This window comes from Microtus pennsylvanicus, chromosome 4 (genome assembly GCF_037038515.1).
Source record: "Microtus pennsylvanicus isolate mMicPen1 chromosome 4, mMicPen1.hap1, whole genome shotgun sequence".
NCBI classification, from domain to species: Eukaryota; Metazoa; Chordata; class Mammalia; order Rodentia; family Cricetidae; genus Microtus; species Microtus pennsylvanicus.
The window spans coordinates 50021732-50044822 of NC_134582.1; the positions used below are offsets into that span (position 1 = coordinate 50021732).

Genomic DNA, 23091 nt, shown 5'->3' on the forward strand with positions numbered 1-23091 from the left:
ACTACTTTTGCTAGCTGGGCGGTGATGGCGCACACCTTTAATCCCAGCACTCAGGAGGCAGAGACAGGCAGATCTTTGTGAGTTTGAGGCCAGCCTGGTCTACAGAGCTAGTTCCAGGACAGGCTCCAAAGCTACAGAATTCTGTCTCGAAAAACAGAAAGAAAAAATAAAAAAGAAACCGCTTTGGGGAAAAGTACTGACTGCTCACCTGGGCTCACAAGGTAACTAAAGCAGGGTTCAAGCTTGGCATCTTTGCTTGCATTTCATGTTTGTGTCCTCTTCTTTCTTTCTCCTTTTTTCTGTATACCAGCCCTAGCTGTCCTGGAACTAGCTCTGTGAACCAGGCTAGCCTCAAACTCACAGAGATCTGTCTACCTGTATTCGTTCTTCCTTCATTTCTTCCTTTCTTTCTTTTCTTTTCTTCTCTCTCTCTCTCTCTCTCTCTCTCTCTCTCTCTCTCTCTCTCTCTCTTTTCTTTTCTTTTCAGTTTTTCGAGTCAGGGCTTCTCTGTAGCTTTGGGGCCTGTTCTGGAACTAGCTCTTGTAGACCAGGCTAGTCTCAAACCCACAGAGATCTGCTTGCCTTTGCCTCCAGAGTGCCAGGATTAAAGGTGTGCGCCACCACCATCAGGCCTGTATCCTTTTCTTAAGGATAAATTCTGCTTGACTATGCATAGGCATGTGTGGTGGTTTGAATGAGAAGGGGCCCCACAGGTGCGTATGTTTGGACATTTGGTCCCCAGTTGGTAGAACTGTTTGGGAAGGACTGGGAACTGTGTCCTTGTCAAAGGAGGCGGACCACTAGGGCGGATTGGAGGTTTCAAGTCTCCTATCATTCTTAGTGCCCCCTCTGCCTCCTACTTGAGGATCAAGATGGGCGCGCTTAGCTGTTCCTACTGCCATGCCTTCTCCACCATTATGAGCTCTCTTTGACTCCATTAGTCCAAATTCAACACTCCTTTTATAAGTTGCCTTGGTCATGGCATCTTTTCACAGCAATGGAACAGTAACTAAGTAAGACACCATGACAGTTGCTTAGGAATGTCTGCCTACCCAACCTGTCTCATCCTAGCAAAGCATCGATGAAGGCACACTTGTCCAGCCTGTATGTCATGGTTTTTGTTTTATTTTATTATATTTTATTTTGTCATGTTTGGTTGTTCTCTCAGAAGCCTGTTCTTTTCTAATGAAAGACAGGAAGAGAGTGGATGTGGAGAGAAAGGGGGAGCTGAGAGAAGAGGGAGGGGAAACTGTAATCAAGATACATTCTGTGAGAAAATAATTTATTTTCAATAAATGTAAAATACTTAAGAAAAAAAAGGAACAACAACCAAAAAGGATGAAGTACAGATGTTACTGTCCTACACTCACATTCTCCTTGGATTAGAGAAGAACAAAGCCTGTGGCAGGACAGATAACCCCTCCACACATGATTGTGAGCATAACTGTCTACATGGGAAGACTACATATCCTAGAACTGGTGAGCTGCAGGAGCCAGGTATAACACTATTCACAGCTTATCAGCCCATCCTGTAGGACCCAGGCTGACACAAGGATGCTGGGTCACACCTTGGCCAGAACTGCTTAATTATGTGTGCCTCGGCCCTTGTCTCAATGCATCAAACTCTTAGGTGGATGAACCTGGGGCCACTGGACACCTCCTCCTATTTCTCTTGCCAAAACACATTGACTAAATAAACCTGTCTCTGTTTTTTACCAATCCTTGTCTGTTAGGACTGCTGAAGTCTGGCCTTTTGCCCTCAAAGTCCAGCAGCTAACACCCGAGGAAGCCCTGTCATGTCGGCAGTCAGTAGAGCTGTGACACCGAGTGCTGCAGACCTCTCTTCTCACCAACACCCCTCCCCCCTTCCCCCGGAGTACAGGCCCAGGCTCACCACTCTCCACAATCCCTTCTCTTCTTTGTTTGTTTTGTTTTTCTGGTTGGTTTAGTTGTGTATTGTTTTGTTTTAAGATATGGCTTCATAGGTACTGCACGCCGGTCTGGAAATTACAATGTAGCCAGGCTGGCTCAAACTCATGATTCTCTTGCCTGTCTTCTGAGAACCAACAAAACTTGTGAGCACCATGAATTCTAGCACCTTTTCAGCTTTGCTTTTTCCTGCCTCAGGGTCTATAGCTCGAGGCAGAGTCTATTGATTTTACAAAATGGTGGGAACAAGCAAGAAAAACACTGTTGCACCCTAGCCAAAGGGCAGCTGAAAATGAAGACGCTGGAGTCCGTCCTTCAAGAAGTGAGTGATGGCGCAAGCCTTTAATCCCAGCATGTGGGAGGCAGAGGCAGGTGGATCTCTGTGAGTTCGAGACCAGCCTGGTCTACAAGAGCTAGTTCCAGGACAGGCTCCAAAACCACAGTGAAACCCTGTCTCGAAAAACCAAAAAAAAAAAAAAAAAAGAAGAAGAAGAAGAAGAAGAAGAAGAAGAAGAAGAAGAAGAAGAAGAAGAAGAAGAAGAAGAAGGAGCAGAAAGGAACCAGCCTTGAGCTGTTCTCCCTTAACACTTGGTCTTATTTGTGGGGAGGCTGGGCAGGGCCTAAACAGCTGCACATTCAGACAGGGGCCTTTGGACAGCCCAGATGTCCCTGGCACTGTGAGGATCCAGGGTCCCGCATAACCCTAACATTTTCTGCATATTACGCTAGAGAAAATGCTAGGAAGCCACACTCATCAAAGCAGGTTTAGGGCTTCCTTTTTAAAGTCCTCCGACCATCTGGAAAATAACTCGTACAGTTGCAGGCCCCTGAATTACGAGGCTTCTCCCACACTGAAATGGAACGAGGTACCATTCCCACCATGACGGGATTCTCACTTGTAGTGAACAGGGACACCAGGCACAAGCATCCTCTGTGATAAGTGGAGCAGCTCAAAGTGACCAAGAGGCAAAAGAGGTTCAGAGGGGCAAATCGCCTTCCTGTGGCCACATAGATGGAAATCTGATGTGTCCTCTGCCCACCCCCACTGTCACACAGCATCAGTGTCCTGTAGTGGACTGCAATGAAGATAGGAAGACGGAGACAGCTGGAAGTTCTCTGACACATACCAGGGCTTTTGCCACAAGCTAAGAATAAACAAGGCCCAGAGTCCACAGTAAGAAAAGAAAACATGTTGTGAAGAAGAAGGGATATGGGAGTGATAAGAGAATGGAACTGGAAAGTGAAGATGGGTTCCAGAGTGCCATGGTTTGAAAGAAAATGGCCCCCAAAGGGAGTGCCACTATTGGGACGTGTGGCTTTGTTGGAGGAAGTGTGTCACTGTGAGGGCGGGCTTTGAAGTCTCACATATGCTCAAGACACTGCCCAGTGTGTCAGATCACTTCCTGTTGCCTGCAAGATACAGAACTCTCAGATACTTCTCCAGAACCATGTCTGCCTGCACACCACCATCTCCCACCAGGATGACAATGACGTGAACCTCTGAACTGCAAGCGAGCCACCCCAATTAAATGTTTTCCTTTATAAAAGTTGCTGTGGTCATGGTGTCTCTTCACAGCATTAGAAACCCTAACTAACAGAGGGAGACAGGTAGGAGAAAGGAAATGAAGAATTCAAAGATGACAAAGTTTCCCTCCTTCAACCTGCCAGGTCATGTGCCCAGCTTTGAGACTGTAGATGAAGCTCCAATGCAAGAAACTGCTCTGGGGATTTCTAAGATGCGTCTACAGAAAGCTCCACGATGGCAGCGGGGACAGCTCTCGTCCTACAGGCCAGAGAAGAGTGGAAGAATGAGGAGCAGGAGTCCAGCAGGAAAGAAAAACAGCTGAGAGGTCCATGATGCTACTGAGAGGGGGCTCATGCTTACAAAAGGAATTTGGGGAAGAATTAATATGCAGAAAGCCAAAGCAACAAAGCAAGTATAATTTTCAGGAAAAACAAAACATGTTCATTAAAAAAAATGCAATCAGAGCATACTGTAAAACCCTGCCTGGACAATGCTGGCACAGTCAGAACAATGTAACACTGACGATTCGTTTAACCCCCAGTTCAGACTGTTATCATGTTAGGAAGGAGGAGTGCAGAATGTCATATGCAAGAAAGCTAAACCTCAACTCTCACACTAGAAGTCAATAGGCAATTTCTATAACAACAAACCAAAAATTGTCACAAAGCTACCAGCTAAAAAGTAAAAAAAAGTAAACACAAAAGAGTTGAAAGTGGCTCCTTCAGGGAACTGGGTAGGCAAACAGGTACCAGAAACTGCTCATCTATCACAACAGACCACAGCCCTGAAACATGAGCCCAAATGAGCCTCTCTTCCCTTCAGTGAAGTCTATCAGGTCACAGAGATGAGAAAAGCTAGTACACCTGGGATACGAGCCACTCCACCTTGCCCTACTGACCCGGGATTGTGCAATCTGGCCTCAGCTCCAATCCCAGCTCTCACTTAGCTTGAACCATTGACTCATTGGCCTTTGGAGTCCAGTGCTGGGAGATCAGACTCCTCTTTCTTTTCTACAGCTGCTAGCCTCTGACCATGACTATATGCTCCTATGTCTTGCCAGCTACTGAGAAAGGGCAGAGAACAGAAATCCTTAGATCCCAGAGAGTTCTTGAGAGGTCACAGAAACAGGCATCCCCATATTCTCAACGGCAAGGGGATTTGGAGGCAAGTCAAAAATTTTATCTCTTACTTGTTCAACCGAATGGCATATTCCTTCAAGGCAAATACGTTGTCGGCAAAGACAATAATCTTGTCATTCCTCCGCTCATGGAACTTGATCAGAAACTGGCAGGCTCGGAACTTGTTGGGATTCATGGTGTACAGCAGGATGCGCTTCTTAGTTTTAATTGCCACATACTCCCGGTAGAACTCAGGAGACATCGGGCACCAAACCTGAGACAGTAAGAATAAGGGATAAGGGGATCATTTTGCAAAACAAAACATCACACCATTAAGGACCTTTGATACTGTTTATTTAGCAGAATCAGCTTCGAAAGAAAATTCAAGTATCAGTGGCTTGGATGGCTCAACAAGCAGAGGTACTTGGACTTACAAAGCCTAGTGATCTGAGTTTGATTCTCAGACTCCAGAAGGTAGTAAGAGAGATACAATCCCCGAGAGTAGTCCTCACCTTACACAGGCACACTGAGGCATGTGTATGCCTCATGCGCGCACACACAGACACAGACAGACAGACACACACACAAGAAATACTTTTTTAATTAAAAAAGCAAAAACAATGGTAGGTGAATTTTTATCTCAATATAAGTCATTCTTTATTCCATGACTCCAGTTTCATACAATCAAATGTCTAAAAATACTAAATGGAAAAATCCACCAGACACAACTCACGAAGTTTAAACTGACAGCATTTGAGTAATGAAATCTTACGCACACCCATTCTACTACGCCCAGACTGTCAATCATCTCCTGCTCTAGCTTATCTGCACTGTACATAATTCCTGCTCATGAACCGCAGTCTTAATTACTGTACCGCCTGGCCCAGTACTGCAATGCTTGTACTTAAGTAACACTCACTTAGGAATACTACTAATAGCCTTAAAGTACACGTACAGTGATGCTGGCAGCTTAAATATACCAAAGAGATGCCATGAAGTTCCTCCTCTACTTGAAAGTACTTGACTTAGGCAAAGAAAAGATAAAACTCATGCTGAGGTTGCTAAGAGCCACAGCAAGTGTGATTCTGATACCATTAAAATGTAAAGAAGAAAAGGAAACTCCAGCTGGGTTTTCTGTCAAGCCTCACAGAGCAGAACTTATGACTCTATTACATAACAAGTGCTTAATTACAAAGCGAATGCCATTAAGTCAGGAGATTCAGACTATGCAGTATCTGACGTATAGTGAGGGTCTTAGAAAACGTGACCATGGGTAGGAAGGGAAAACCAGAGTACAACTATTAATCAAATTTAATACATAGAGCCATATCTTTAATCTCAGAACTGCAGAGGCAGCAGAAGGCGAATCTCTGTAAGTTAAAGCCAGCCTACAACCTATATAGCATGTTACAGGCCAGATGGATGGTTTTGTCATTCATTCAAAAACTTACCTTTGACTATGGATTTTAGCACACACTCGTGCAGTATTCACTAAAAAACAGTATTAGAAAAATGTGTCCTCAGAAATAACACCATAAGGACCAATCTATTTTCTTAGGACTTTGGCAATGGAATTAGTTTAAGTGGTTGCCCACTCAGGCTGTTGCAGCAATGCTGCAGGGCAAAGGTGGACAGAGTGCCCAGAGTTCATCACAGGAGGAGCAGAGGCATGGTCTATACTGGCTTACCAACTTTACCACATGGCAGAGACAGAGGATTCCACCGCACTGTGCTCTGGGTATGGCTCGCCTATCAAGGTATGGCATGCTCCTTTAGACTGGGTCCTGACCTGTTTGTCTGCCCATGAGGAATGGGAGACTCCTCCCATTGGAGGAATCCTTACTTCACAAACCACTCAGGGGTGCAAATACCTCGGCACACTGGACTTTGGCGATGTACCCGTTGTTCTGCAGCTCCATCCAGTTGGCTTCATAAAGCTTGGGCCCAATCAGGAAATTTAAGTCAACGATTTTGTCGTCTTCCCGAACAAGGGTTGCAGTCAAACCTAGCTTACAGTGGGCCTGCACAATGGTCAGTACCCGCCGGAACATTTTGGCTGTGGACAAAGGGAAGATTCACATCATCACTTCTACACTGAGAAGGAACCACACACAGCTTGAAGCTTGGCACTGATCTGCCGCACCATATGGCTGACCCTGGGACTAGAGCTGAACTCTGGCTCCAGACAAGAACAACAAAGCAAGAGTGTTTCAGCATGGCTTTAGACCTGCTCAAAGATAGAAAGAAGAACAAGGGATAAATGACTTCACGGAGTTCCAAGTTCACAAATGCCAGAATTCTCCTACCAACACTGTCTAGAGTCCAGACAGCAGTAGCAAATATGACTTGACTTCAAGCCACACAAATCATTCATCCTGAAGCTTGTCCCCAGGTTACAGCTAGGGAAGCTGAGATGTGGGGGTAGAGAGGAAGCCAGCTCTGCTCTGCCTTCTACCATTCCCCCTTACACCAGAGAGCAAACAGAGCTCACGGGAATGATGAAGCTCAGTCACTAGTTTGCTTAAGCATCCTTCTCTGATTCCCACAAAGATAGCACTTAAATCAGGCATGGTGGTACATGCCTTTAGACTCAGCACTCTGGAAGCAGACACAAGAGGATCGTTCAGAGTTTGAGGCCAGCCTGTTCTATATAGTTAGTTCTAAGACAGCCAGGACTAGAGTGAGACCCGTCTCAACAAAACACCCAACAATACCAATGAGACTTACTTTCATCAAGAAGCAACTTTCATTTTCTTCCTTTTTTTTTTTTTTTTGTGGTTTTTCAAGACAGGGTTTCTTTGTAGCTTTGGAGCCTGTCCTGAAACTAGCTCTTGTAGAACAGGTTGGCCTCAAACTCAGAGATCCGCCTCCCCCTGCCTCCCGAGTGCTGGGATTAAAGGCGTGCACCACCACCGCCTGCCTATAATTCCTGATTTTATCAAATAAACAAATAAATGGGAAACAACTTTTTAAAACTCTTGTGTGGGTGTGCTTATGTGTGTGAATGCAGCTCCCCACATGCTACAGCACAGGTGTGGACATTAGAAGACCACCTCATCCTTCTTGTCTGAGGCGGGGTCTTTTTGTGGTGTACTACTGCATATGCCAGGGATTCTGTTGCTGCCACCTCTGTCTTCCTACAAGACAGGAGTGCTAGGATTACAGATAAACCTTAGCACATCCACCGAGTTTGTGGGTTCCCAAGACTTGAACCCTAGTCCTCCAATTTGTAGGTTTCCATGGCCACAGCTTTTAAAACTTTTAACACTTTGGAAGAAGATTAAGATGTTTTAAGTTGGGTGACCAATGAGATGGCTTAGCAGATGAAAACACTTGCTGCCAGGTTTAATGACCTGAATTCAAAGTCTGGCATCAACATGGTGGAAGGAGAGAATCAGCTCCTGCTGACCTCCAAACCCTGAACATGGCATACACATGCTCTCCCCAAAAGTAAATATAATTTTTTTTTAAAAGAGTTTTGGGCTGGGCAACACGTTTTGAGGACAGCCCACCCCCACAGGGAGCTGTTACTCTACTCAATAAAACCTGGCTTGCCTGCTTTTCCAAAGGAGGAAAAAAAGTGTTTAACTCATGGAGTCGGAGGTGTAGCTCAGTGGAAGCTTCACAAACATGAAACCCTGGCTTCAATCTTCAGTACACACAGTATCATGTTTAGTCTATAATATAATTAAAGGTGGGGCCAATGATCCTCTAAAAAGAAACCCAATTGTTGGAGAAAAGAGGCCGCTTGTCGGTTCCCGGCTGCCTGGCTAGCTTAGACCCAAAATAATCACACAGAAACTGTAATAATTAAATCACTGCTTGGCCCAATAGCTCTAGTTTTTTATTGGGTAACTCTTACATATTAATTTAACCGATTTCTATTAATGTGTGTATTGCCAATGGCAGTGGCTTACCGGGTAATGTTCCCAGCGTCTGCCTCAGGCAGAAGATCCATGGCTTCTCTCTGACTTTGCCTTCCTTCTCCCAGCATTCAGTCCAGTTTTCCCTACCTACTTAAGTTCTGCCCTATCAACAGGCCATGGCAGTTTCTTTATTCATTAACCAATAAAAGCAACACATAGACAATTCCACCCAATTGGAAGATGAAGAGGCCAGAATATTCCAAAAGACAAATCAAACCAAAGAGTCATAGAAGAACAGAATGGACAGACTCCAAGTAAATGATCAGTTTTAAGTACCATACACAAAAACAATTTTTGAAAACTTCTATGTGCAAACACAACAAAAATTATACCAAAACACAAAAGGAGGCACAAGCAAACAAAACGTTCATGTCATGGTTATCTCTGAGCAATGATTGCTGACCCAAACAAGTAACAGCAAAGGATCCCAGGCTTTCCTTTCTAACAGGAGCATTGGAGACTCAGGCAACAAGTGCAACACAGTGTAGGCCTGGGAGGCAGAACAGCTAACAGGGACAAAGGAGAACTTGATCTGAATTTTTTCGAATCTGCATCTTCTAGGCCATTTCTGGCAGCTACCACAACTGCCCCAGGTGAGTGAGGCACGCTGTACTGAGAGGACCCTTCACAGTCACAGATGGAGCACTGAGCACATCACTCCTTTGTCAACAGAGACCACCACCCTGACTTCTGTCAAAGAAGTCTGCCTTCTCCTTGAATTTCACATAAATGGCATCACCTTCCTCCCTCTGGGTGAAGTTTGCATCACTGTTATGTAAAGCTAAGTCTACAGTTCATTTGGGATGTCTCAACTGTACCTCTGAATCTCTAATGCCAAGGAAAGTGCTCAATAAATGCTTGTTAAGTCAGGAGGACTGGCCGGGTGGTGGTGTATGCCTTTAATCTATATGAGGCTGGGGAGCAAACCTAGAGGTGCGTGTGTTAGGCAAGCACTGTACTAACTGAGCTTTTCTAGTTCATTACAACACAAAAGTATTAATAAATTGCCCCAACAAGGTTCCTTCTTAAAAAATCAGTAAGAGAAAAGCTTATCTTTTGAGACCTCAAAGATAAAGCGCTTTGCTGGATCCAATGTAATCAAAGTAGGACATCAGAAAATTTACTGATTTGCTCACATCTCTATTTAATAGCAGCTCTTGGGGCTTGACTGCCAGTCAATAGGGCTCGCAGTGTTATTAGTTCATCCTCCGTTGTCAGAGCAAAATGAACACTAAAGTACAAGATTAGGTAGCTCCACTTGTGTGGACTCTGTGAGAGCCTCACAGTAGATACAGCATCACACATGCAGAAAAGCTCCCACGGAGTCTGGAAGCCTTGCTCTTTTATTTTTTATTTTCAAATATTTATTTATTTATTTATTTATTTATTTATTTATTTATTATGTATGCAATATTCTGTCTGTCTGCAGGCCAGAAGAGGGCACCAGACCTCATTACAGATGGTTGTGAGCCACCATGTGGTTGCCGGGAATTGAACTCAGGACCTTTGGAAGAGCAGGCAATGCTCTTAACCACTGAGCCATCTCTCCAGCCCCAGCCTTGCTCTTTTATAACCACTTGCTCTTGCAGTTAGCAGGAGCTAACTGGGATCCCGAGAGAGCAGAATTAATCCCATCTGCCGGTGATACACACAACCAAAAGCCTTCTCTTCAAAACTCCACCATCTCTGAGAATTGCCTTCAATATATGAAATCTTTCTCCCTCCCTCCCTCCCTCCCTCCCTCCCTCCCTCCCTTCCTTCCTTCCTATTGTTTTGTTTGTTTGTGTTTTGTTTTGTGACACAGGGGTTTCTCTGTATAGCCCTGGCTGTCCTGGAACTCACTCTGTGGACCAGGTTTACCTCAAACTCACAAAGATCCACTTGCCTCTGCCTGAGTACTGAGATTAAAAGCAGATACCACCATCCCCTGGCTCAACACAGGAACTCTTACACAACACACTCAAAGGCCTGAACTCAAAGCTTGGTTTCACTTTTATGCCCAAAGACAAACCAGTGATGTTGGGAACCAGACCAGAGAACAGAGACCACACTATGAACTTTAGGACTATGACCTAATACTAGGCTCCCACACTCCTGAATTTGAGATTTTAGTTAAGAACAGCAGTATGCATTAAGTACACTCTCAGGAAGAGTACACTCTCAGCCCTCCCAGGCTTCATACCCAGCCCAAGGGAAATACTGTAGAACAATCTTAAACTCATTTAAAATACGACTTTCTACACCATCAGCTTTAATGCTGGCAGACCTGACACCCATACTCTTGAAGGTTGAGTTTCTAAATTATCATAAAATAAATGTGATAGGGAAGGGGTATCAGTTCCATGAACTGTAATATATATATATTTGAATAGATAGATAGGTAGAAGATAGATAGATAGATAGATAGATAGATAGATAGATAGATAGATAGATAGATAGATAGATATTTGTATGTCTACACCAAAATCAGGACATAGATCAATTCATTGCTCCCTCATAACTGCCTAATATGCTGGTCATTTGTGTCCTCCTTGAGTGCTGCCCCAGCAACCACTGGCCTGTTCACTAACATGATGGTATCTTTTTGACAATGTCATGTACGCGTAACCACACACTTCTTTCAGCACCATGCCTCTGAAACTTAGACAAGCTATTGCATGTTCATTCCTCTTTACTGACAAGTTGTGTTCCGGTGTACAGATGTGCTGTTGTCTGCTATTCTAAACATCCCCAGATGACCACTGAATTTTGGAGATTATGAATAGAGTTGCTATGGAAACATTTAAGTATAGATATTTCTACATAAATCTCTTCTCATTTCCAACAGTGTACAGAAAAATCATGCTGTGATTTTACAGTGGATGTCGATTTGTTCTAGAGGAACCATCAACTCTGCGATGCCTCTGATCTAAAACCTCCTCTGCACTGGTCATGCCAGGATTCTCATTTTAGCCATTTTATTTGGAGTAAAGTGACATCTTGTGTCTTAATCGTCATTTCCCTGATGGCTAATGATGCTTATACCGTTAGTGCAGACACAGCATGTGAATATCCTTGCTAATGTTGTTTCCTAACATTCTGAATTCATCTGACAATGCAAATCAGTATGTCTAAAGTCTAACAGACTCCCGGTTGTTCCTTGGTAAGTAGCAAGCTGTTTCCAAAGCTATCTCATTTCAATGAATGCCCTGCTGAGCTTCCTTCACTCAAACTAAAGCCTTAGTCTCATCTTTGATTTTGCCTTCCTTTCTGCCCTCAAATTTAACCTGTTCATGGGATCTCTGTGGCCTGTCCAATCAGATTGCCTTCATCTTACTGTCTTCTCCCTGGCTCAAGCCTTCTCTTGGGACTCTCTAAGTCTACTCCTTTCATTGCTCCCAAAGTGCTTATGCTCAGTAGCCAGAGTGATTCCTATTGTAAGTCAGCTCAGGCTACTCTCTGTTTCCGATCCTTAGATGGCTTCTTCCTCAGAGATGAGCAGTATAAGCCACATCTCCACCCGGGTCTATGAGCTGTGAAGCTGCTCTGGCACCTGCACCGGGGCAGCCTTGACTGCTCTCTCAGAACTTCTCTGCGGACACTGTCTGAGCATGCCAGGGTCTTTTTTGTTTTGTTTGTTTTTCGAGACAGGGTTTCTCTATGTAACGGTTCTGGCTGTCCTGGAACTCACTTTGTGGACCAGGCTGGCCTCAAACTCAGAGATCCGCCAGCCTCTGCCTCCTGAGTGCTGGGATTAAAGACGTGTGCCACGACCTGCCAGTGCATGCCAAGTTCTTTACCACAAGGCCAGTACCTTGTCGTTTTCGCTCTCAAAGACATCCAGTCTCTGCTGGACCATCTATAAGCATCTCTAGTTATCCTCAGACATATACAGACCCTGGAAAAGCTCTCATCATACAAAAAAGACACCAACGGTGGGCAGCCCATTTTCAGTGTTCTGAGTGTTCTCTGTAAAAAATACTGTTGTGTTTCATTAAAAGAAGGCTGAAATATCAGTTGTCAGTGTGTAATATAAATCTGACTTCTCCAATTGCAGGCATATCTTTTTCTTACAACAGCATCAGTGATACAATCTATCAGTCTGCTGTAAAAGTCACCCATTTAGAGTATAATCCAGCAGGTTTTAGTAAGTTCTAGAGCTGTGCAACCCTGACTATGGTCTAGCTTTAGAACATCTCCTGCACCTCTACTTTCAGTCAGTCCGCATTTTCCTCTGCATTCTAAGGCAACCCACGCTGCGTTCTGATTCTAGATCAGTGGCTCTCAACCTTCTTAATTCAACGACCCTTTAACACAGTTCCTCATGTTGTGGTGACCCCACAATAATAATATAATAAAATATTTTATTATAATAATAATAAAATTATTATTACTACTACTATTTTGGAGAAAGGGTTTTTCTGTGTAGCCCTGGCTATCCTGGAGCTTGCTCTTTGCTAGTCAGTAGGTAGAATACACAGCAGTCACCTGCAACCTCCAAATGGGTCAGCTTTTATCTGCATAGACAGTCAGCCTCCACCTCCTCACCTGGAATGGTGTGCACCTCGTCAAGGATCATGAGGCCCCACTCCTGGGTTTTGAGCCACTCCATCACTCTCTCAGCCTCCCAGGACCTTTTGGTGGTGTGGCCCAGCATAGAATAAGTGCTAATGGCAATCGAGCAGCCGATGGGCTTGTCCTTGGCATCCGAGGTGAAGCGGCAGATCTGGCTGTCATCGATGGTTGACCACATCTTAAACTGGGCTTTCCACTGCTCCACAGACACAGCCGAGTTGCCCAGGACCAGGCAGCGCTTTCTGACAGTACACGCAGCAGTCACACCAACCAGGGACTTCCCAGCACCTACAAGCAACCAAAGGGTGATGCTACCCAACAGCAGAGTGAAACAAAGGTCAGGAACAGATAGAATGGCTCAACAGGACCAGAATCTAGGCAAAATCCATAAACTGGTCCTCAGAGACAGTATCTGTGAGGCACTCACTGCTTCAGGCTGCATTCTTCATAAAGAGATGACACACTTAGTACTTGTTCGGTAGCTCCTTATATGTTTCTCACATAAATGGTAAAATGTTAGAACCAACAATGAGAAGGATGCTCCTACTACCATTAGTTTAAAGAAGGGAAGGCTGGAGTGAAGAGCATTTGCCCATGGTCACAGGTACCCAGCACACACTGTAGGCAAATGACAGCTTTAAACTAATAGGACAATCAAGGCTCAAGAAAGCACAAAGTGTGCACGCTCGTGGCAAAGTCAGAGAAGACAAAAGTCTTTGAACTTCTTACTTTAGTTTCCCCTTCCATTAGAAGATTAAGATGAAAAAAATCAAACTATTCAATGATTTCACTTTATCTCTGACCTGTGAAGCTTTCTGAAGAGAACTGAAGGCAGAGGCCCATCCCTGCAAACTGTATCCAGGTTGGAGTTCCCAGATGAATCTGTAATGGCCTCTGGTTGTGAACCTAGGTAGACCTGACACTGAATTGTGAACTTTGACGAAAGGGGGTGCGTGTGTGCAAACGCGTGTGTCTGCTGCCTTTCCTCACACCCATCACAAGCCATCCAGAAACAAGCAACACTTCTGGAGAGGCAGCCTCCAGATTACATTTTACAAGACTGACTTCACTGGGTAGGAACTGTGCTACATGCCCAGCAGCACCGCCAGCACGGCTGTCTACCCGTACAGCTCCAGGTTTCTCTGACACCTCCATTATCAGTCAGGACTTCACGGGTTCCTTAGTGGAGCCATTCACAGCCATTCTCTGCGCCAACTGAATGAGCTCTCATATACCTGCAGGGCCTTGACTAAGGGCGGCACAAAGCAAGCACTTCAATAAATATCAGTTCAGTCCAGAACCAGGAAGTGGTCTGACCATGGCCATTCACAGGTAAGGTGCTAGCAGGGAGACACACCGAGTAGGGCAGGAGGCAGCCAGCAGACAAAAGCAGAGCCTCCTCCACTCAGGCCTCACTTACCACAGGGAAGAACGATGACTCCAGAGCGTGCTCGCCCGTTTCCAAACATCTTCCGCAGGCTCTTCTCCTGATAGGGTCTGAGCACGGCTGTGGGCTTCAGGTCAATGTTGATGTCAGGGTTGAGAGAGTCATTCCGGAAGTCATACTCTGCCAGCAGAGGGTACTCTAAGTAGATGCAGCGCTTCTGCAGCTCCTCGATCATATCCTAGGAGCCAGCAGAGAACACCTGAGAATCTCAACTCCGAAACGCATTCAAGACATTCAAAAAGGCCTCATGATCAATATCTGGAGTTTTATCTAGATGAACACAATTTCAGATATTACTTGCCAACAAGAAGGTTAGCATAGAAAAACAGCACAAACTAGGAACATGGGCAAAACAAATTTTTTTTGTTTAGTGGGTTGTTTTTTCTTGTTGCTTTGGTTCTTGTGAGACAAGTGGCATCTAGCCCAGGCCACTCTTAAATTCACTGTGCAGTCCAGGATGACCCTGAACTGCTGACTCCTCCTGGCCTCCGTCCTTCCAGGCTCAGATTTCAGACACACACTACCACACCATTTATATGGTGCTAGTGACTGAACCCAGGGACTTAGACATGCTAGGAAAGTTATTCTACCAACAGAGCACATCCCTGGTCTCCTCAAAATGAACTTTAATCAGAACCAAAATGGATCCTGTGGAAACCAGCCTCCTAGCCCCAAGAAGGACATTCAGACCATAATCACCTCAGGAGAATATCAGGGGCCAACTGGTAAGAACAAAACCGGAAACGTACAGGGATTCCTTTCTCTCGGAGAGAGGGTGCTGGACTGGTAGACAAACCAGGAAGCATTCACTAACCTGCTTGACTTCAAAGGAGACTGTCTGGGTCTCTTCTTCCTCTTCCTCATCCTTGTCCATTTGCTCATAAAAATCAAACAGGTCTTTGGGGATGTCAGATTTGGCCTGTGGATCTACCACCTGGGAGGTAGAAGGCCCGCCACTGCCATCTGCAGTCTTAGAAATCTGGAAGAGAAAGGCAGCATGAGACTCTTGTTATCAGCCATGAACTGACGCTGTAAGGGCCAACAGCAGCAGGGCGGCTAGCCTGCCATTCCCGGGTTACAGAACTGAGGTCCTAAGTTCCCAGCCCCAGGTAACCCAGAAGCTCACGCACAGCAGATCTGCTTGTGAAGGTCTCTGTGATGAGTTCCGTAGCCTCCCCCTCCGCGTTCCTCAAGCGACATTCGCGGATCACAGGGTCTTGAAGAAGATGCTGGATGACATCAGGGTGGGAACTTTCAACAAAGTACCTAAAAGCAGGGAGGAGGGAAGTCCCTACTGACCGGCACACCATTTCCAGAACATTCTGCATCTAATTCAACTAGATGATCTGAAAATTATAGCCTCATGACTTCCCACACCTTTGTCAGATCGAATAGCTACAAGTGAAGACATAACACGCTGAGTCACAGGAAGGAGCACAGCTGAACGCAAGGCATAAATGCGTGCAGTCTGAGTATGATCACTGCTTTGCTAACGTTCTCTGAAACATCTATATAGAAACTACTATTGCATGTGGATAAGTAACACTGCAAATTTTAACTTCTAGAATTTTTTTTTCTTGTTTGTTTTTTTGTTTTGTTTTTAAGTCAGTGTTTCTCTGTGTAGCCCTGGCTGTCCTAGAACTCACTCTGTGAGACCAGGCTGGCCTTGAACTCAGAAATCAGCCTGCTTCTGCCTCCTAAGCGCTGGGATCAAAGGTGTGCACCACCACGCCCAGCTAGAATTCTTGATTATCAGCTGGAAGTCAACTAGACTACAGGGTGAGGGACTCCTTTCCCTTCCCAAGTCCTCTCAATTTTCCATTTTTGTCTCAAGCAGAGCCTGAGCCCAGCCCTACCCACAGTCCTCCCTCCTCCCTGGCATCAGAGGGCGGTACCTCATACCTCCTCTTACCTGTTGTGCTTCAGGACCAGCTTGACTTTCCCATAGCTGACAGTACACAACTGCAAGAGAGCACCAGCAAATCTCAGTCCCCAGGACGCCATGCCTCAGCACAGCCACCTGAAGAGTTGACTTGCTCTAGGAAAACCCATGTGCAGTCATATCTGCCTTAAGGGAGCTGTTTTAGAGATGAAAGAAGCCCCTCCTACCTAATTCACATGCCTAGCTAAAAAGTACTGCTGTGCTTCCCGTTTTAGTTTCCCCTGCTTGTCCACAGCCCCCATCCTGATCTGGAGGCTCATCCTGCCTCATCAGAACTAAAATAGCTCCCAGAAGTCATCAGGCACACAGTGAGTACTCCGCAGTACCTGCTACACAAGGTAAGCTCAAAAGGTTAGGCCTTCCCACCAGTGTTCTCATCTTCCCAACTGGGCAGGGTGGCACACGCCTTTAATCCCAGCACCTGGGAGCAGAAACAGATCAATCTCTGTGAGTCCAAGTCCAGGCTGATCTACAGAGGGAGTTCCAGGACAGCTAAGGGTACACAGAGAAACCCTGTCTCTTGGCAAATGAACTCAAGACCGTGAAGCTACATCCCCAATCACTTCCACCTCTATTTTTAAATTCTGAGACAAGTTCTAATAAATCCACCAGCCCGGCCTTGACCTTTCAGTTCTTGTCCCTGGACAGCGGGGACCAGAGGCAGGTGCCACCGTGCCCAGCACAATGTCCCTGGACAGCGGGGATCAGAGAGGCAGGTGCCACCGTGCCCAGCACAATGTTCCTGGACAGCTGGGATCAGAGGCAGGTGCCACCGTGCCCAGCACAATGTCCCTGGACAGCGGGGATCAGAGGCAGGTGCCACCGTGCCCAGCACAATGTTCCTGGACAGCTGGGATCAGAGGCAGGTGCCACCGTGCCCAGCACAATGTCCCTGGACAGCGGGGATCAGAGGCAGGTGCCACCGTGCCCAGCACAATGGTCCTGGACAGCTGGGATCAGAGGCAGGTGCCACCATGCCAGCACAATGTCCCTGGACAGCTGGGATCAGAGGCAGGTGCCACTGTGCCCAGCACAATGTCCCTGGACAGCGGGGACCAGAGGCAGGTGCCACCGTGCCCAGCACAATGTCCCTGGACAGCTGGGATCAGAGGCAGGTGCCACCATGCCAGCACAATGTCCCTGGACAGCTGGGATCAGAGGCAGGTGCCACCATGCCAGCACAATGTCCCTGGACAGCTGGGATCAGAGGCAGGTGCCACCATGCCAGCACAATGTCCCTGGACAGCTGGGATCAGAGGCAGGTGCCACTGTGCCCAGCACAATGTTCCTGGACAGCTGGGATCAGAGGCAGGTGCCACCATGCCAGCACAATGTCCCTGGACAGCTGGGATCAGAGGCAGGTGCCACCGTGCCCAGCACAATGGTCCTGGACAGCTGGGATCAGAGGCAGGTGCCACCATGCCAGCACAATGTCCCTGGACAGCTGGGATCAGAGGCAGGTGCCACCGTGCCCAGCACAATGTCCCTGGACAGCTGGGATCAGAGGCAGGTGCCACCATGCCAGCACAATGTCCCTGGACAGCTGGGATCAGAGGCAGGTGCCACCATGCCTCTGATCCCAGCACAATGTAAGCTTCTTGGTGACAGGGAATATAGTGTAAATCCTCTCAGGTTCCCAATCTGCTGGAAGAAATCCTGTCATTTGTGTGTTGGCAATGATGACTCGCAATCAGATTTCCAGCTGCCCTCAGACCGCCACAGCACTGCCCCAACGCCATCATCCTGGTAGGCAGCTCCCCACCAAGACCGGACCTAGCTCTGCTGCATTCTCCTTGGGCAACCCTCTATGTCGCCACAACACGGCAGAACTCTGCGGAGTCCAAGGCTTCTCTGGGAGTGGATGCATGGTATTCTGCTTACAGACGTAAAATCCAATGTGGAGCCCTTTCAGATTCGCTAATGGTAACCAAACTACTCACCGCCCGCTTCTTTGATTCAACTGCCACTCCCCTGGAGCCCTCCTCACTTCAACATTTGAAGTTCTGACTTTCCCTAGTACAATTCATTTACCATGGGTCTTGAGTAAGTATTTAACCTTAAATGGAGCTCACTACCTAAAACACCATACAAAGATTGATTTTCTCAGAGTTCTAGATGTTCATGATGAACGGACCAGGCCCAGATGATAGAGACTGTGGCAAGGTCTCCTGACTGGTAAAGAGCCACCCTTCTCTCTACAGTCCATGAAGAAGGGACTCATGACAGCTGTATGATGTCTCCTAATAAAGACAAGCATCTTCCTGATTGTGAGGTCTTACTCTTATGGCCTCATTTAGTCTTAAAAAATTCAGGTATATCGGGGTTAGAATTTCAAAAAATAAATTGTAGATATACACTTACATGCATACATACATACATACTTATAAATGTGATCTCTAGCACCACCCATTCAGAGCTGGTTTTCCAAATAACCCTTGTTAGTAGACTGGACCTGAATTATTATTTCAGGGCTAGGAGCAACTCACAGGAAGCATAGCCTCAGCCAGAACCACAACTGGATCCAAAGCAGCAGCAGCTAGGCAATCAGCTACTGTGCTACCAAAGGAGATACAAGCCAGACATTTTGATGGCAATATCAGTACCTGAGCACACCACTGCCACATTATGAAGACAGTTAGAACCACTAGCAACTCACCTTAATAAACTGGATGATGCCATCGGGAACTCCAGTCTTACTGAGCTTTCTGAGGTACTCAGTGATGTCGCTGGTCTGCAGCCCGACACTGACAGCTGCGTAGAGGGAGTAGGCAGTTAGCTTGTATTCATGGACATGAGTAGGCCGGCACACTGGCTCTGCAATTGCCACCAGGAAGTCTTGGGCATACTTGTAAACTGGAGAGAAGGCTTCCAGAAAAATGTGGCCATCAGGAGCCTAAAAACATCAAGTAAACACAACAGGCAAGGACATTAATGGGCTGCAGAGACCACTAGGTTCTCATGTCATTATCAAAAAGGGTAAGCTGTCCACTGCTAAGATATCCTTGAAACCAGTCCTTCCGGCAACCGCAAGGGTCCTAGTACTTTAATTAGACATAGAAGAGTAGAGAGAAAAGGTTCCCAATGTTCCATACACAGAAATCTTCCCTAACTTCATAGTTTCAAACTGCCTTTTGGCTAGAATAAAAATGTGTGTAGAACATTATGTATCTTAAGTCAAGCAAACTTAGCTACTAAATGCATGCCTTCCATTAACTTGCAAAGGGGCTAAAGAGATGGCTCAGGGGTTTAGAGCATTGCTGCTCTCGCAAAGACCCAGCTCATAACAGTCTGTTAGTCCGGCTTTAGGGGATCTGACACATTCTTCTGGCCTCCTCGGGAACCAGACACACATGTGGCACACATACATGCAGGAACTCAGACATACATAAAAGTTAAAAGATCTTTTTTAAAATGAGGAAGTAAATTGTTACCTAACACAAACTATTCAGTGGTTGGGGAGATGGCTCGGTGGGTAAAGAGCTTGCTATGCAAGCATGAGGACCTGAGTTCATGCTTAGGTCATGCATGTGCCTGATCTACCAGGAACAGTAGTGCATGTGTATAACCGGAGCTGGTGGTTAGAGGTGGGGATAGGTGGGTGGGCACACAGGCAGAAGTAGGGGAGAGGTCACAGGTCAATCAGTCTAGCCAGCAGGGAGCTGGGCATATAGGTGACGAGTGATTGAGGAAAACGGCCTGACATCAATCTCGGCTCTAGAAGCACCCCCATGAGCATACCTGCACAATGTGTGCACATATCCCCCACACAAAAGAAAGAATGCTGGAGAGGTTGTGGGGAAAAGGGAACACTCCTCCATTGCTTGTGGAAGTGCCAGCTGGTACAGCCCCTTTGGATGTCAGTGTGGCGACTGCTAAGAAAATTAGGAAACAACCTTCCTCAAGACCCAGCAATACCACATTTGGGTATATATCCAAAGGATGCTCAATCATACCACAAGGACATGTGCTCAACTACGTTCATAGCAGCTTTGATTGTCATAGCCAGAACCTGGAAACAACTTAAATGCCCCTTGATTGAAGAACGAATCAGGAAAATGTGGTAATTTACACACTGGAGTACTACACAGCAGAAAAAAAATAACAACATCTTGAATTTCACAGGCAAATGGGTGGATCTAAAAAACATTTTGAGTGAGGTAACCCAGACACAGAAAGAAATTATCACATGTACTCACTCATAAGTGGTTTTTAAACACAAAGCAAAGAAAGCCAGCCCACAAATCACAATCCCAGAGAACGTAGACAACAATGAGGACCCTAAGAGAGACATACATAGATCTTATCTACATGGGAAGTAGAAAAAGACAAGATCTCCTGCGTAAATTGGGAGCATGGGGACCTTGGGAGAGGGGTGAAGGGGAGGGGAGAAGTAGGGAGGGGAGCAGAGAAAAATGTAGAGCTCAATAGAAATCAATAAAAAAAAAAGAAATGCTACATTGATTGACTAAATGTATGTGGTGTAAGTCTGAGTACATGCATGCCACAGTTCCGATGTTGAAAGTCAGGGGACAACTTGCCAAAGCAGGTTCTCTTCTCCTACCATGTGGGTACTGGTACAGACTCAAGTCTCACTCTTGACAGCAAGAGCCTTTACCTGCTGAGTTATCTGGCATTCACCACTGTGTGGTGGGCTGTGGAGAAATGGAGAGCGAACGCCCAGGTCACACCAGCTATTCCAATGTGCACTTACAGCCCCCGCTGCTTCGGAAAGCAGCATTCCTTACTCTTGAATTTTGGAGGTGTGAGAATGTCCAAGATTTAGCTGCCACCCAGACTTTTCGGCTATGCTTACCACCCAGAGGGGCCTGGAAGTATGGTCGCCTTTCAGCGGCATCTGCTGCCTGTAGTCCTTGGCTCCATACTCATCAACTTTGGTGCTGGACTCATCGACCTGTTTCCCTGCCGCTGAGGGCACCGCCTCCTGAGAGTCGTTCCCAGGCGTGTCGTCTTCGTCTTCCTCTTCCTCCTCATACTGCCTCTTTTTGGACTTCTTCTTGTCTGCGACAGAAGACACAGAAGTGAACCCAGCAAGGTTTTACAATTCCCTCCGCACTACACAGGGAACGCTAAGTTCTCCTGAGCCAGCGCTCTGCATCCCGGCATCACCCCCGGAATCCCGCAAACACCTCCCACCCGGCTCCGCAGCGTATCTCCTGGACCCAACAGACCGGAGCAAACCCTGAGACAAGGACCGCTACAAAGAGTCCGTACCGCGGTCTACTCGGTCTCTTTTGCCCATAACAGTTCCAGGATCAGGGAGCCACCACTCCACACCGCGTAAATTCCTGAAGAGTAACTTTTAGAGGAACTTCCGGTCTATACCGGAAGTACAACCCCAGACCATCGGAAATCCCACCTCTGAAGCTTTGGACCGGAAGAGTCGCTACTCTGCCACAGCTAATCTAAAGTGAGCTATGGCTATGTATTGTTCATCCTCCACTCATAAGTTTTGCTTTGAACCTGATGTGGTTCTAGGGGCCTTGCACTAACTTGCCCTGTAGACCAGGCTGACCCACAACTCAGAGATCTGCTTGCCTCGACCTCTCGAGTGCTGTGATTCACTATGCCCCGCCTTCGCTCTGGTGTTTGTTGAGGCCACCGCTTAGATCGCTAAGGTAGGACAGTGAACAAACCTGGATGGTTTCCTCAGGCCCCTATGAGCTGGGATTACAGGCGTGTTCCACCACACCTCGTGTGTGGAAATTAAATTCTAAACGCGAGAGGTGGGAAATACACATTGTTTTAAGGAAAATAAAATGGGCAGTGGCATTCTAAATGGAGTGGCCCTGGATAGAGGGTGTGGCCCAATTTTTTCTATACCAGAAACCAAAGAATACTCTTGGGGCCTCACCAAGGATGATACGAACAATAGCTCGGCAAGAAAATTCTTTTTGAGAACCCAAAGGGACTAACAAGGACACCAAGTAGTCCGTCCGTTCGCGTAGTTTTTAAAAAGTTTGGTGATTATGTCTTTTGCCCATTGATTATGTCTTTTCCCCATTGACTGGGTCAGATCGCACAGCTTTTGACAAGTGTCCAGTTTTAAAACAAGACACAAAAGAAGGGGGGAAAGGGTCGGGTCAGCTGCTTTAAGTCATCAAATTCTGGTCAGCACTGTCTCTCTCTCTCTGTGTGTGTGTACGCACTGAAACAATTTTAAACAGCCTGTGTGCGCTTGCAAAACAATTGTCAGCAGTCTGTGTACGTGTGTGTGTACGCACACGTCCTACATCACATAAACCAAGTGTGGTGGCTCATGACTGTAATCCCTACACGTGGAAGGAAGGTGGAGGCAAGAAAAGTTCAAAGAAATACTTGGCTACCTCATAGTGTATGTACATGCTACATGCTTCCAAAAATAATAGTAGAATGAATGGTCCTAGAATCGCTCTAACTAAACAAAATGATGACTGGTTTCATTCTGTGCTTATTTTGAAAGAGAAGTGGATGGGATGTGCTGACTGAGATAATATGGGAAGGGGGAGGAAGGAAAAGTAACATCCAAGACGTTTGGTTTCAGCAGCTACTAAAATGATGTATCTGAGGCAAAGTGCAGATTTGGAAGATGATTTGCAGCAAGTCAGATGTAAGTGGCAAGTCAGTTTGCTGTTCCAGAATAAAATGTCAGA

The 23091-nt window shown here is 46.2% G+C and overlaps 1 protein-coding gene across 1 annotated transcript in view; it reads right to left on the bottom strand.

The window, feature by feature from the left end:
- Ercc3 (ERCC excision repair 3, TFIIH core complex helicase subunit) overlaps positions 1 to 21782 on the bottom strand; it is a 31518-nt gene extending 9736 nt beyond the window's left edge. Inside the window, exons 1-10 of the mRNA XM_075969057.1 lie at positions 21674 to 21782; positions 21255 to 21460; positions 19098 to 19334; positions 16412 to 16461; positions 15630 to 15765; positions 15314 to 15478; positions 14473 to 14677; positions 13026 to 13340; positions 6444 to 6628; positions 4644 to 4846 (exon numbers count right to left, since the gene is read on the bottom strand). Coding sequence (XP_075825172.1) covers positions 4644 to 4846; positions 6444 to 6628; positions 13026 to 13340; positions 14473 to 14677; positions 15314 to 15478; positions 15630 to 15765; positions 16412 to 16461; positions 19098 to 19334; positions 21255 to 21460; positions 21674 to 21701 — 1730 coding nt within the window. The 5' untranslated portion in view covers positions 21702 to 21782. The remainder of the gene's footprint in view (positions 1 to 4643; positions 4847 to 6443; positions 6629 to 13025; positions 13341 to 14472; positions 14678 to 15313; positions 15479 to 15629; positions 15766 to 16411; positions 16462 to 19097; positions 19335 to 21254; positions 21461 to 21673) is intronic.
- Positions 21783 to 23091: the final 1309 nt, after the last annotated feature.